Source organism: Sebastes umbrosus, chromosome 10, assembly GCF_015220745.1.
Source record: "Sebastes umbrosus isolate fSebUmb1 chromosome 10, fSebUmb1.pri, whole genome shotgun sequence".
Taxonomy (NCBI): Eukaryota; Metazoa; Chordata; class Actinopteri; order Perciformes; family Sebastidae; genus Sebastes; species Sebastes umbrosus.
This window is the reverse complement of record NC_051278.1, coordinates 14,111,772-14,128,467: the sequence shown is the minus strand read 5'-3', so window position 1 is coordinate 14,128,467 and position 16,696 is coordinate 14,111,772. Positions and strand designations below refer to the sequence as shown.

Below are 16,696 nucleotides of genomic sequence, written 5' to 3'. Positions count from 1 at the left end.
TTTGTGCCATCTTCCTTTATGTGCATCTTTGAGGATTAAAGACAAGCTGGTTCTGGCCTGATGGCTGATATCATTGCCTCCCAAGATGATAATAAAATCCTGATGCTTCCTCACCACAGGGTCTGGTTGGTGATCACCCTTGTTAGATATCTTCCATTTTATTAGAGTCAGTAAATACGACTTGGAAGACTTGTTCAAGGGGGTGATGTCACCGAGGCAGCCCGCATGAAAGCAGGGTGATAGCTGTGGCGGTGGAGAGAATATGCATGGAAGCTAGAGGGGGTCTGTACTTTTCCACTCGGTGTATGTCATCACAAAGGCATGATCGGCCTCTTGGTCAAGTTTCAGTGCAGATAAGATTGAGTTTTCGCTCTGGATCATGATCAAAAAAGAAAAGATTTGAAGTTTTAAAAATGGTTGATATGAAAGGAATAGAAAAATGAAAATACTTACTTCACATGTGTTTTGTCAGGCATGCTTGGCCTGAGCTTTGTAGTAAGTAGACGCCACCCATAGAGATTTAACCCCAACACTAGACACTTCTCCAGCTTAACATTACACAAAAAACATCCTCTATCAATACATTTTTTTACTAAAACTTAGTCTTATTACTTTTATAGTTATGTCTAAAACTGTATTGTTTAATGTTGGATGCCAGACCTGGATCACCACCAAAATGTAATGTCCTGTGGCCCGATACCCTGTTTTTAAGTTTTTACAAGCAGGACACAAGATACACAAGCTTCAAGGCAGTGACGGCATGGTGCCAGTGAAATTGTGAAGTCATACATTTGTATTAATGCTTATCTGTTGATCTAAATAGCTTTAAATTCCTTTGCTCTTAGCTCACAAGTCTGAACCCACATCTTGACAATGACCTAGCCTCTCTCAGATGGCTCGCCTGTGGGCTTTTGTACTCCAGCCACTGGAGCTAATACACAGCATTAACAATGAAATGATTTGTGCTTGAACAGAACAACATGACAGCTGCAGTTTATGGACAACGGGAAATATAAATACATTACGAAAGCCACATTTTCAGCATTTACTACATGATGTCCACATGGATTTCTTGAAGTTTCACCCACCCGAATCTATTCAGCTGGAGTATAGAGCAGGTCGCAGCATAGTTTTTGACATAACTAACTTAAAAATATAAAGCTGCAGCCTTGAAGCTTTTCAACTACAGACCCTTTAATCAACGGTTTAATACTAACATAATTGTAGCACCTATAGTTTTGACACTCACCTGAGGCTATTTGACCTAATGAGGCTGCATGCTTATTAGCTGACGCTCACACACACCTGCGGTGCTTCGTACTGGGAGTCCTGTTTCACACGTTTCTCCTGAACATGCCCGCTCTTATCGCAACCATAAAGAACCATGACATCATGTGCAATAAACTGACATCTTAGTCAATCAGTACTCATTGTTCAGAGAGACAGGGTGCCAAGTTTGTCACCCAGCAGAAAAAGGCAAGCAGAGACAATGAATCTCAACCGTCTGCCACGATGACACATTTTGTATTTCTCATCTTTTAAACTGTAGTGGCTTTGTTCCAAAAAACAAATGCAGGGTGGCTTGTTTAAAGAGAACTGCTGCACTGACATCATTAAAATCGTGACCTCTGACCTCATTCCTCCATGTAAACATGCAACCTGTAATATTTGTTCTATTCAGCCTCCAACTTTGGCATCAGGGTGTTATCATGCCAGTAAATATGTTCAAATATAAAGGCAGAAGTCAGACCTGGCTCCAAGTAAAGGGGGCCTTTGTTTTGACCTCCTAAATGGGTTTCTTGTCCTACCATAACAATTGGCCACGACATTAGAAAAATACATCAGGCCGAGATTTTGGAGAATGTTAAAGATCAAAAGAGGCGTTCACTGGCTCTTAAAACAGCTGATAATTTAAAGTCAACATTCAGGCTTGTTACGCAAGTCAATGAACAGGTCAGCAAGGAAATTTGTTGATGATCAAATGTATCCACTTCACAGTTAGTTTGTGTTTCTGCTTCTGGACTGGAGGCCAGTCGATGACAGATTGGCATCCGTGGGATCGTTTGTTCTCAACGAGTATAAGGGTCACTGGCAGTGAGCTGATTTTTCTTGGCTGTACTAGCAACGGTTTGGAATTTGAAGAATATATTTAATGTTTAGCCACGCTAGCGGCATGCTTTCAGGGATGGCAATGACGGTCTGTCCACCACTTCGGTCCAGACCAATATATCTCAATAACTCTTGGATGGATTGCCATGAAATTTTGTACAGACAATCATGTTCCTCAGTGGGTGAATCCTATCAACTTTGGTGATCCCCTGACCTTTCCTATAGTACCACTATGAGGTTGACATTTTGGGTACGTAGTGAAATGACAACAATTGGACGGATTGCCATGAAATTTGGTGCAGAAATTCATGTAAATTGTAGTACCTTTGGGATGCCTTAACTTTTCATCTAGCTTTATCATTAGGTCAAAAACTTAATTTTTCAATACTTTGTCTTATGACCAAATGACCCAATACTATACCATCATCCTCAGCTGTACTCTGTGTTTAATGTTGGTTACACGCTAAACTAAAATGGTAAACATTATACCTGCTAAATATCAGCATGTTGGCATTGTCATTGTGAGCATGCTGACGTTAGCATTTAACTAAAAGCTCAAAGTTATTTAAAGGACCAGTGTGTAACATTTTGGAGAATCTATTAGCAGAAATGGAATATAATATCAATAACTATGTTTTCATTAGTGTATAATCACCTCAAAATAAGAATTGTTGTGTTTTCGTTAGATTAGAATGAGCTCTTCATATCTACATAGGGAGCGGTCCTCTTCATGTAGTCCGCCATGTTGCTCAAACCAAACACTGGCTCTAGGAAGAGTCTTTCACGTTTTGACATTACCTGAAAGCCACTGTAGTTCTCTGACAGGCCTGTGAAACTGCGGTAACGTGAGCCGCTGTGCAAAACCGTGGTACCGCCAGCCGCCGTCTGACTTCCATTGCTCCTAAAGTAGTGTTATTATGGTAGGATAGGATGGCCTCTGAGTGGCGTTACCACAGTTTTGCACTCGGCGATCTTTGCAATCTGCAACCAGACCACTAGATGCCGCCACATCCTACACACTGTACCTTTTAAATCTATAATTAAAATGGAGTCTAGAAAGCAGTGCAGCTCCTCGATGCTGCAGATCAGTGTTCCAGTGTGGGAAGCACAGCAGACACACACACTGTGTCATACAGGCCTTTATTGTACTTTTGTCTGAGTGCAATTTGAAGCCACCCTCAGGTGGCAGTCAGGCTGAAAGGCGGGATGAGGTCACTCCATCATGTGACATCATAGGTTCACATGCTCCGGCAGAAGGAAGCAATTTTCCCATATCAAAGGTTGAATAACAGAAAAAAGCTGTACCTTATTTTTGCCCTCTCCAACAGTATCAATCACCTTGAGAGGGAGGCTTAACATTTGACCTCTGATGTCATTCCAGCGGCAGGTTGGGTGCCTTCAAGCCTTTATTTGGAAGCTCTGTTGACCCGGCGGTGTGATTTATTAATCACATACAGGAACTTTAATCATGTGCTGCAGCCTGCCTGCAGTATATATTGCTTGCCTGTGTGCTTGACATATGAATCACCAAGTGTTGCCAAGTGGAAAGGCTTGTTAAACATTTTGAACGAAGAAACATAGAATCAAGAAAGAGGTGAACCTGCATATTTACATTTCAACATTTACACGTCCAGACGTTTGATGGATCTGCTCTGTAATCATCACGATGTACCTCGAGACTTCACAAAAGAAACAGCAGAAGAAAAAGAAAAGTGTTTCATCTGAGTGCTTCAGGCAAATGGAAAAATATAGGCAAGCCAAAGTACATCTTGAGTCATTTCTGAACAGCGTTACAGATTAGTTTAATGTTTTGGTTGAGGTAATTCTTCTCTGACATTTTCTAATTGGATGTAAATAAGAAAATACCAATAAGTACACAGACAACTTGGAAAAGCTTTCACAGATGTTCTTAAACCTTTGCTGAAAAGCGATGGGGTCGACACTCATTTTATCTCACTATGAGGACATCATTATGCTTCACCTCGAAGAGTCTGGATTCAATACAGGACAGGCCAATGGGATTTTTTTTTCTCCCCTGCTTTATCATACAAGGTGGCCTCCAGGGCTTTACATAACAAGCTGGACCCACCTGAAAGCTCTGCGTTATTGTTTGCCTCGCTCGTGTCACCTCCTGTTAGTGGAATGGATGAGCTCATTGCTGACACCAGTCTGAGCTATGCATGGCTTGTTGATGCTAAAATGCAGCTGACACTACGACAAACAGATTAACACATATGGTTTACTTTTACAAATAGAACCGAACGTTAGAACGATATTTGCCTCCAGAGTGGGAATGACAATTTGCAACACCTAAAAAAGGAAATTGGATTTTTAAGCAGACATTATATAATTTTGGAAAGTTGAGTCAAAAGACAAAACTTGGAGGCTCATTTACTTTGTGGTTTCATAAAGTACTCATGGACATTTTACTTTTAAATAACCTTTACCTCACTGCAGAACCAGTGACAAAGCAGAAACTGTTCCCGTGGCTGGGTATTGGTGCTCACAAAGTCCTATTCAGTGGTAGAATAACCCAGACTGCTGTCTCTAGATTGTTGCACACACTAGTCTGGAATGTGGAAAGCACATGATTTTTTTAGGCCAAACTGTTGCTCTAAAGAGACAACAAGTGACTAAACAATGCTTTGCACATTCCAGGTTAAATATGTGTTCATCCACGTATGTCACTTTACTTTTCAAGCATCATGTGGGGATGATAGGAGCAGGTGTCTTAAGATAGGGCGTGGGATAACAATTGGGTCTAGAACAGGTGCTGTGCAATCTACGAAGCAACTGTCCCAACTGTGTGGGGGAAAGAGGGGTGAGGTCATTGGGCAAAAATAGAAATTGAGCCACATAATTAAAGTGGTTCAGATGAAAATATTTGTTGCTGCCGGTTGCAGTCTGAAAGACCCTGTGGAATGGTAATTATTATATCCCACTGTACATAAATATCACTATCATGCAAACAAAAAAAGAGGCTAAACTGCGTCAATAACACAATATCACAAAAATCCAACAGCATGGAACTGTTGAATGTTGTGTAATGATGCAGACAGCAAACATGCAGGGAAAACAAACCTTTTTAGCCTCACAGTGAGATTATGGGCTTAAGGGGAGCATTTCCTACCCTTAATTTGGTTTATTTGTGGACGCGAGAGAGCCACAAACAAACAAACAAAAATCACCACAAACACTAAAAACAAACTGCTCCTGGGTCTGTCTACTGGGAGTACTCTCAACAACTTCCAAAGAGAAAAACAAGCCACAGAACTGCAGTTTTAATGAACCGTAGCTAGTTGTGTAAGTATACTCAGAACCTTTACTTAAAGCTGTAGTGGGTAGAAATGGAGCAAATGTGATTAAAAAAAGTTATTTTATAAAACGGTCACTATATCCTGACAGTAGTGCATGAGACAGATAATCTGAAAAATGTTTGTACCTCTGTGTCCTCCGGTGCTCCTAACGGCATCTGCAAGATTTCACAGACCAGAGGAAAACAACCAATCAGAGCTGATCTGGAGCCTGCCGTCTATGAGCAGCTGTCAATCAGTGGCGAACTCCGATCAAACGGTCAAACTAGGCAGCGCTGATCAAATATGAATCAATATTATGTTACTATAATGCCAATAGTAATGCTCTCTCTCTCAGAAGTCTAGTTATCTCTCAGAACACTTGAATTACAATAAGCTGAAAGGTTATTATGACATTTTTGCCCAAAGATGCCAAAATGATGACTGCAGGTTTAAGTAAAAGTAGCAATACCACAGTGGAAAAATACTCTGTTACAAGTAAAAGTTGTGCATTCAAGAAATTATTACTTGAGTAAAAGTATTAAAATCAAAGTATGCTTAAAGTATCAAAAGTAAAAGTACTTATTATTATGCAAAATGGCCCATTTCAGAATAATAAATATTATAATTATTGATGCATTACTGTAAATGTCACATTCATATTTCAGCTGGTTATGATGTGGCGAATTTTAAATACTTGGGCCGCTTAATATACTATAATATAACATAATTTATTAGTTGATTCAGATTATTAATACAATATATAAATCTGTAACTAAAGCTGTCAGATAAATGTTGTGCAGTAAAAAGTGCATTTCCCTCTGAGATGTAGTGGAGTAGAAGTATAAAGTAGCTGAAAATGGAAGTATAAGTACCTGAACATTGTACTTAAGTACAGTCCTTGAGTAAATATACTTACATTACATCATTGAGTTTAGCAAACACAGGTCAGAGGTGAAGTATAGAACTGTCAAAAGGGTTTGTAGCTTCTCTCATCAATCCTAACTGCTGAGCATCTCTGCATGTTTTTTATGACCAGAGTGGAAATGATAATACTCCATTAAATCACTCATCTGTTTAGGATTTGAAGCTTTGTCCAATAACCGGCCTCCCTGCATGGCCACATTTGTTTATAGAGTACGGCCTGTTGGTTAATTGCTAATCGGAAACATGGCCTAACCAATAAAAAGCTGCTACAAAGCACTAATTTAAGTCCTAATTCAAATGAACCATAAGCGAGAAAATGACCTAAGGCAAATACCAAGCGTCTTCTTTAGAAACACACAGAGAGGAGCTCTGTTCGTTTAATAACCCCCAAATTAAAGGAAAATGTATGATTCAATCATCTGGCCACAGAGTTAGATCATGCTCTATGACATCATTCTGGACCGCTTAACGCTGTTGACCTAATCCAGCTATAGCGGAAGTCAAATCAGTACGTTAAACATCCGGAGAATATCTCTGCATGATGTAGTAATGCACTGATCTTAGCTGGTAAATGCACTTTTTTGTAGTGGTATTTTATATTATGATTTTTACCATTTTTGAGGCAATTGCCACAACACTGTGCTTTCCAGCAACACTGCTTTACCTTATGAAATTGAAATACATAGTGGAAACTATGAAAGAACCTCAAGAGTGTGTCCATTATAGTGTAAAACATGATACAGACATTTTCAGGGAAGTTCCATACAGTAAGCCTTCTTAAAGATAAAAGGGAAACAGGTGAAAATAATGCTGCAATTGCTATTACAGTTGTTTTCATGTCAACATCAGCAAACATTTCTTTCCCTTTCTTTTCATTTATTGGTTTATTTTGCATGGAGTTGCTCTTTTACTGTTCATAATAACAGCACACTCAGGATTTTTATGAGCCATGGTAAAGAAAAAGGTTAACCAAATGAGCCATTTCTAAGTAGAGGCTGTGCTTTTTCTCTGCCACAAAGCATTGCAGAGCTCTTCCATCACTGGGTTTGCCCGAGAATATAGAACAACAGTTGGTTTCACCAGTTGTTGTTGACTTGCAGAGCTATGCTGCAGTTGGGCAACTCCTGTTCTCTAAGTCAGGGCATAACAACAGACAGACACCACATGTGTTGGCTATAAAGTGTAAAACACACCACTAAGCAAATGTGTCAAAGCGTGGCTCAGCGGGGTCAGATGGGTGACGCAATCTGTGCGAGTGCTGACAGGTGGGATGGCAGGCCAGATTTTTTTTTTTTTTTGACGAACAGACTGGGCGTCACTGCAAGAGATTACTTTCACTGGGTATGTGATGAGAAACTCATTTTTTGCAACTACTATTTACACAATATCACCTCTGTAAAGAGATGAGGCAAGAGAAAAATCTCCAAATGTTTATTAGGATAGCAACTACTGGAATAACTAAATAATGGTTGTAAGTGTAACAAACAAGCCAGCTCTAGTCCTTTCTCCTGGTTAGTGAATAGGCAGAATATGCCTGAGGCCAGGCACAAAATCTACTAGGAGAAGGTGTGTGTGCCTCAGTATAATATTAGTGTATTATATCCCATATCATTATACAACATGAGGTTTGCATATACAAGCTCCAAAACAAAACAATTACCCCAAATAGCATCCTGTGTCCCAGACATGTGATCATTTAAATAAACTTCCCCAAGCCATTTCCAGAAATTCTTGGGTCCACATCCAGACAATAACATCATCTAACTGCAATTGTGTAATAGTGCAAGAAAGGACTGCTAAGTAGACAGCTTTTGGGGTCTACAGTTCAGACTGTCGCAACTCATTTAAGATTTTTTGTCTGCATCTAACTGGTCAAGATGAAGAAACACAAGACTTGTGTCTTTTTATTGAACTGACGTGATTATACAAAACCAAGAAACTACAAAGCTTCACTTTTTGAGTGGTTATATATATACCGTATATACTGTATATAATTTAGTGAAGCAAGAAACCATGACGTGTGATGTTAGACAAGACAAAACTTAATACATTGGGTAACATGACTGGGTTAACGCGACAGGACAAAGCTAACAGGGACAAATAACACATGTTTGGTGTTGTGGTGTGGGATATGTGTATTAGCGACGGTGCAGGGCAGTCTGTTGTGTAAGGTTCCTGTGAGTGTGTGTGTGTGTGTGTGTTTGTGTGTGTGTGTTTGTGTGTTTAATGTAGAGGAGCCCCTGTGGGCTTAAGGGGACATTTCCTACCCTTAATTTGGTCTATTAGTGGACGTGAGAGAGCCACAAACAACAAACAAAAATCACCACAAACACTAAAAACAAACTGCTCCTGGGTCTGTCTAATGTCTAACAACTCCCAAAGAGAAGAACAAGCTGCAGAACTGCAGTTTTAATGAACCTTAGCTAGTTGTGGAAGAAATACTCAGAATCTTGACTTAAGTAAAAGTAGTAATACCACAGTGGAGAATTACTCTGTTACAAGTTAAAGTATTGCATTCAAAATCTATTCCTTGAGTAAAAGTATCAAAAGTAAAAGTACTTATTATGACCCATTTCATAATAAGATATATTATAATTACTGATGCATTACTGTGTGTGTGTGTGTGTGTGTGTGTGTTTAATGTAGAGGAGCAATAGAGGGGAGTGTTTTGGAGAAAGAAAAGGGAGGAAGAGAAAAAAAAGAGAGAGGGAGGAATAAATATTGTTTTCATGGCAGGGTTGGCTTATGATGTTTCATGGTCCATTCATTTTGATGTTTTGTCTAAAATTTTTATTTCTCTATTTTTCCTTTTTAATAATAATAATAATAAAATAATATTATGATATATATTATATATATTAATATTTATTATTAATTATAATTATTAATTATAATTATTTTAATTATTATTATAATTTTAGAATCTACTGCAAACTGTAACCTGTTTGTCAGTGTGTGTCCATCTATGGTCTGTAAACACGTATCTGAGCTCCAAGGGGGCAGTCCTGGACAGCTGTCGTTCGGGCAGCCCCAGCCACAATCTCACCATTGTGCATGACATGCAGCTGGCATGGTGTCGGAATGCCTACACACACAATTAATCAATCAAAGCCCCTCCTACAGTACACCAGACCTGGGCAGTGATACCAGCAGATCCATGGCAGCTGTAACATGGCTCCTCGTGCCATAATCCGTTTACAAGGCTCTACTTTCACTTCAGCCCGACCATTTGGAACAACGCTAAACCCATTCCTTTGTAATGCAATGCTTTTAAAAATGAAAGAGCAAAATCCGGTTGCATCATGTGTCACATTTACAGTCTAGACGTGTGAAATGGACGGTTTAAGGGGCTCCAGTAAAATACGGGATACTAGGCTTCACATACTACAAAATAGCAAGTTCCACCAGAGCTGTTCACATTGATCCCACAGTTACAGTAGGATTAGTTCAGATGAGTTTTGTTCTCCAACCCAGGCAAGCTGCCCAAGCACACATTCTTATTTATTGACAGCATTGAACTGGAAGTGCTCACAAGATGGGGGACTTTTGTTTATATCAAACATAAATTCATAGCTAAGAATTTGACCTCAACCTTACACTGGAATAAACTGAGGTTGTTAGGCTTATTTAATAGTGAAATACACTGGCCTTGCACCAGGTAAGATGTGTTCCAGCCTGTGTCCGTATGCTTACCATGCTGAAGAACAACTTGACACTAAAACACTGACATCTCCAGGGATGCTGCTTGATATGCAAGTCCTCATGAGTGGCAGGCATGCAAGCAGCCAACACGGAGTATCATATTATTAAATGCATTGTCCAAGAAGTGCACCTGAACCAGACCAATTGACCAATAATATAGGGTATGGATTATATTCTTGAAGACATTTCGTGCAGGAGTCTACTATGTCTACCTCATGTGCAGGTCAAAGTGTGTGTGACAGCGCCATCTACTGCTGCAATTATGTGATTGTGTGGGACAGAAGTAAACAATGGGGACGGAGGTTTCATCAGCTCGCTCCATCTTTCTTTACTAGTCTATTATAACAGTGGTTCCCAACCTTTTGGACTTGTGACCACAGATTATGGCCATAATGTGGATGTGAGTTATAAACAGTATAACAAAAAAAATTATTCATATAATATTGTTTCATTTGAATGTTTTTTAGAGGTTACATTGTTACATAAATGCCTATTTCTTGCCTCAAATGTTTTCAGAAACATCTTGTAATGTACTGTTTAGCTGTAAAGTTTGCTCAGCTGGAGGGCGGTGATTGGTAATTCCTCAATTTATCTCAACATCACAAACCTACAGTTAAACAGTACACTACAAGATGTTTCTGAAAACATTTAAGGTGAGAAATAGGCATTACAGTAAAATAATATTGATTCATATTTGATCAGCGCTGCCTAGTTTGAGCGTTTGAGCGGAGTTTGCAAGTGATTGACAGCTGCTCAGAGACGGCAGTCTCCAGCTCGGCTCTGATTGGTTGTTTTCCTCCGGTCAGTGAAATCTTGAAGATGCCGGAGGATTCTTTTCAGATTACCTGTCTCATGCACTACTGTCAGGATATAGTGACCGTTTTATAAAAATAACTTTTTTTAAATCATATTTGCTCTAGCTTGAAGCTAAATGACGAATAAATCCAATAGCTAATTCGTTTAGTAAAGCAGCAGGGTGATGCTAATACAAATGGGAAAAGAAGATGCCCTTTTAAATACCTGATTCAAACCTGTATTCTTAATTCAATTTGTGAATCCAGTTATTTATTTATCTTTTTAAACTGCATTTTCAAATAGAATTTTAAATTCCATTATTTATTTATGAATTCATTAATGTATATTTAAATGATGTACTTATTGAGCGTTTTATGGTGTTTTTGTAAATCCCTTTTTAATTTGAACTATTTATTGAGGGATTAATATTTAATTTGTAAATTCTTTTCATATTTATTATCCATTAAAATATCAAATAATGAAAGACTTTGTAATTAGGTCCATTAATTCATAGATTGATAAATTAATTTGTAAACACATTTATAAATGCCTATTTTTATTGTACAATTAGTTATTAATCAATTAAATGCTCTATTACTATTTACGTGACGCTTGTGGTCCTCCATATAATTATACCCACTACTGCTTTAATGGAGATTTGGAGACAATGGGGTTTGCTTACATATACAATACACAGATTGTTCATTAAGAGTGACTTGATATTGAACAATCTGATAGTTCATCCATGCATCCAAATGGAGGAAAATTAAACCCCTATTTTCCGTTTCCAAAGGGACCTTGTGGTCAATCATCATTGCTTTAAGACTAATTAAAGGACAACATGCAAAGTCTCTCCTCAGAGCTTATGAAGAACTGAACATATATGATGATGACCCCTAGAGCTACTATGGAAGAGTGCAGTCTTATTATTATTTATTTATTTATGCATTTCTTTTGTTGTTCCTTTAAACATTTTCCACCCTCTTTTATTTTTGTTATTATATTATTTTTTATAATTTAAGTTATATTTCCTATCCAATTGTACCTTGTATGTTAGAAGTATTGAGTTTAGATTACAATGCCTTAATGTTTTTAAATGAATTATCTTCAATAAAAAAAATAAAAATACACAGATTGTGGGAGGTGGCCCAACCCCAAACCCCTTTAAAACAGGTTAATCCAGTCATGCAGCTTGAAAACACTTAACATTCCCCTTGGACAATGTTTTCACCTCGACGAAAAATGTGTGGACATGAACACTTTACCTGTATATATATATATATATATATATATATTTTTTAATTTTATTTTATTTAACCTTTATTTAACCAGGTTAATCCCATTGAGATTAAGAACCTCTTTTCCAAGGGAGACCTGGCAGCAAGAACACAAAGTTGCAGACACAGACACAAATAGAGATATAAAATACAATTCACAAACACTAAAAGTACTGAAATTTGCATTAAAAGAGAACTATCTAAAGACAAATGGGGGGAACAAAAAAAATAACTTTTCTGGGAGTCAGCTGCACAAACAAGGGTAAAACATTGGCATGCCATAGAGTCTGCTTCTAAAGCCTTCATTTTAGATTTAAAAATATTAGTATATCAAGTAAACAGTGGTTGTAAAAATTCACAAGTTCACATACAGAGGTTTCTGCGAGAGTGTTCTCGGTCGTGTCTAGAAGGTAACCCTGGAGCTACGGAACTCTCGCGAGATAGTTAAAGAGAATATGTCGTCTGGTCGCAGATCTCGCGATAGCTGTTGCCAGATTTCGGAGTTTACGGGTTACCTTCTAGTCCTGACCGGTTTGGTGGAGTATGAGAGCAGCCGACAGAGGGTGCTAAGCTATCGGACGCTTCTCCTGGTTCCCAACACGTCACGAGGGAGTCGGTAGAGGCTCCCAGTGGATAGCACAGCTCCTCTAAACCAACAACCGACTCCACCTGAAGGTAGATAAACCATATCCCTCTGTTGTCTGTTCGTAACTTTGCAAATGTTATACATAAACGCCGTTGTGTTGAACTCTTAACGGACCGTTGCTATGCAGTTGACGTTAGCTAGCTAACAGCTAACTACACGTTAGCTTTAGCTTTAGCCTAGCTAGCTAACAGCTTCTCCTCCTGGACTGTTGCTTAATCAAAGAGCAGCACACAGGAAGACTATTATTATACACGGGTTGTTGTTAAAGTTGATCTGGTGAGACAAGCGTGGTCAGTCGCTTGTCAGTGGCTCACAGGTGTCTGTTATTATCTGTTATACGAGCTAACGTCGGCTAGCTGTAGTGTATATAGAGGCGATGACTGGGACTGTAGTTAACCGTGTTAAAAGCTCAATGTCACCAGGTCTAGTTTAGCTTTATCAAACAACTATCTGTGCTTCCATATTATACATTGACAACCCAGACCTGTGTACATCCATTTTTCCTGTATGTTAACCCTAGTCACATTTTCTTGCCAAAGCCACTGTGGTCAAGTTGTCATGTAGTGCCATGGCTAGTCATCTGATATCAACACAACTATAGCCTGTCCAGTGGGTTAGGAGGGTGTAGAAACTGCTTTCCACCCTCACAAACATGTCCCTCTTCTCAAGATTTACTTGATGAACACTCATAATGAGAATTACAATGTCACTTTACCCCATGTGGGGTCTTGAGTTGACATGGCAGCTTTTTACAGCTCCAAAACAATTACTCTACTAAAACTTGCCTGTTGCCTAGATCTTGCCTGTGTTGCCTTTTATCAAACAACTATCTGTGCTTCCACAATATACATGGACAACCCAGACCTGTGAAGTGGTGTACATCGATTTTTCCTGTGTGTGTAACCTAGTCACATTTTTTTCTGCCAAGCTACTGTGGTCAAGTTGTCATGTAGTGCCATGGCTAGTCATCTGATATCAACACAACTATATCCTGTCCAGTGGGTTAGGAGGAGGGTGTAGAAACTGCTTTCCACCCTCACAAACATGTCCCTCTCATAATGAGAACTGCAAATGCTGTTTTAATGCGTGCAGGAAAAAAACTACTGGAAACTGTGTTAAAGATGAGGCAATGTTGCATTCACGCTGTTTGCATTTTGAGATATCACTTTACCCTCATGTGGGGAGTTTAATTCATTCAAACTTTATTTCAGACACACAGGAGGGTCCATAGCAATAAAAGAAAAGAAAAATAAACAAAAACCATACAAGAGAAGACCACAGCAGTTCATCATTCAATTCATATGTAGGCTATCTCACCAGTGTTTTCTGAGCCTGGATGAGTACAGAGTGCAGCTCTTGCTCGGGCTGGTTAAAGCCTCTATGATGCTGTTCTCTGTCTCATCCAAACGACAAATAAAATTATACGTCAAATGTCTTAAAAGTGCCTCACATGTAGGAATACCAGAGGACACAAACAGTTGACTGGCACTATGCCCTCTGGGAACCCGAAGCAACAACCTCATTGTATCATTGTAAGCCACTATGAGCCTTCGCATACTACTTTTCTTGTAGCTAAACCAAAGATGAGCTGTGTACAAAGGCGTGCAGAAAGCTCTAAATAATGAGAATTTTACATTTACAGAACACATACTGAACTTAAGAAGCAACGTATTTGCCAGAGCATATAGTTTACAGCACTGTCGATAGATATCTCTGTCATCATTCCAATCATCAGTGAGAAAATGACCAAGGTTTTTTATTTCCTTGCATGTTGTGAGGACATGTTACATGGCAGCTTTTACAGCTCCAAAACAATTACAAATTGGGACACAAAACAATTACTCTACTAAAACTTGCCTGTTGCCTAGATCTGGCCTGTGTTGCTCCTCATGTTATGCTGAATGGTCTTCTGGGGGTTTATTTATAAGAGCAAACAAAGGTTGGAGGTCAGTGAGTAAGTGAGTCATTGAGACAGAATAAGCAGGGGGTACATGGGGTTTAGCAAGAGACGGGTTCACTTTTGCTTTCTGCAAGACATACGGGTAGTGAGTGAATATTAACCTGTTAATGTAGACGTTTTTGCTGATAATGTGTTTTGTTATAATAGAGTTGGAAAGTGTCTCTGGAAGTACAAGCTGCCATTGAACTGCAGATAAATGCTTTCCGTTGGTGTCCTTAGTCTTCATCAAACATTTTTGATTTGCACGACTGCCCAGGTAGCAAATGACAGTTTCATTGTTGCTCTCTTTTCAATAGATTAGAAACACACTTTATAACACTTCAGTAACCTAATAGAACCTCACTAATGTTAAAAGATTACTGAAGCCATTTGTGTGTAATGATATTGAATTTTACTTGATATGGTGTAGCCCAAAAGGGTTTCATATTTGTTGATATGATTCTATTTTTAAAACATTTGTAGTGCAGTGGGAGGTTACAGGGATGCATGTGAACAGAAAGAAAGAGGAGTGGTAGGTGTAGGTCTAATCACTTCTTAAAATACCCTCCCAGTTTAGATAATACAGGGGCTTGTGAGCCTGTCAGCAACAGCAGAGCTGAGCAACTCTTAGCACAAGCGGACAAACAGTTGCCCTTTGTGTTCTCCTTGATTGACCCTCCTAGTTTTCCCCCACCGTTCTCCTAAGCAGAATGCCACTTTTCTTGTTGTTGTGGTCACAGGTTTCAATGGTGTTGGCTTGATGGGATCCAAGCGGGTGACAAAGTGATGGTCTAAGGACTGGCAGTCACAGAGGTGCTTGCGCGGGGAATGTTGCGCTGGTCGGTGCACCTAGAAGGAGGGCCGCGGAGAGTCAACCATGCTGCTGTGGCGGTGGGGCACAAGGTGTATTCCTTTGGAGGCTACTGCTCCGGGGAGGACTACGAGACACTCCGTCAGATTGATGTGCATGTCTTCAACACAGGTAGGTGGTGATACATATATACAGTAATATTTAGGGGTTTCCATTGGGAAAATCTTAGAATTAGGCACATGAATTCTTAAAAATAATCTCATGTTTTCAGCTGTTTTTCTTGACAGTGAGTGCAGCTATTTGGGGAACTCGGTTGTCCATCTCTTTGCAGTTTTATGACCTGAAAAACAACATCAGTAAATCAAAAAAGAAAACAATTTGAAGGTCTAAAGAGCACTCTGACCTGTTAATGAAAAGTGTTGGAATATTACATCAAGACCACACTGGAACCCCAGTATACATATTTACGTGAAATGGTCTAAATTCATACTTATCTGCTGTTGGTTTCTGTTTGTATCCTAAGTAGGTGAAAAAGTATTCTCCTTTAATACCCTATCTCTTATCTGTAATGAAGCAGGAAAATATTTGTCTTTCAGATTATGAAATAGACCAGTGTTTCAGAGTTTGTTGAACTTTCACCACTTTAACGGTAACCCATTACAGCTGGCAATTAAAACCCAAGCCTTCCATTGCGGTTTGTGACATTTTCTCTGTTAGCTGTTTTTCCGTTGCAATCTCACAAACAGGTGTTTTCTTTAAATGTGCTGCTCTAACTTTTATAAAACTGCACCATTTTCTTCTTCGTAACCCATTTTATGAGTATTTTTTTTCCTCTGTGTGGTCAGCCACCTGCTTTAAGGTTTTACAACTTCCTAAAGTAGCTTGAGCCACCTGCCGTTGCTATACCATGAAAAGATCTGTGGCACCAAACCTTGATAAAGATGCCTTTGGTTGATTGAAATGGAAACGGGACCACCTTAGCTATTGTTTCAGTATTTTATCTTGTCACTTGCTTTGTACTCCTTTTCTTTGATGTCTATTTTACAGCAGAGCCTGCTGTCTTCTAAAGTCCTTTGATTTTTTTTTCTTTACTTGTCTGTTTTTTAAGACATTTTACTTTGCACCTTCTGTTTTTCTCTCAAAATAAGTAAAAAGTGAACTGTTAAATAAGCAGTTTGGATATCAAGATGTTTCACA

General features: G+C 39.0%; 1 protein-coding gene across 3 annotated transcripts in view; it reads left to right on the top strand.

The window, feature by feature from the left end:
- Positions 1 to 12,612: 12,612 nt before the first annotated feature.
- klhdc3 (kelch domain containing 3) overlaps positions 12,613 to 16,696 on the top strand; it is a 28,280-nt gene continuing 24,196 nt past the window's right edge. For all 3 annotated transcript variants that reach the window (XM_037781606.1, XM_037781605.1, XM_037781607.1), the window contains exons 1-2: positions 12,613 to 12,778; positions 15,429 to 15,670. In XM_037781606.1, coding sequence (XP_037637534.1) covers positions 15,517 to 15,670 — 154 coding nt within the window. In that variant the 5' untranslated portion in view covers positions 12,613 to 12,778; positions 15,429 to 15,516. The remainder of the gene's footprint in view (positions 12,779 to 15,428; positions 15,671 to 16,696) is intronic.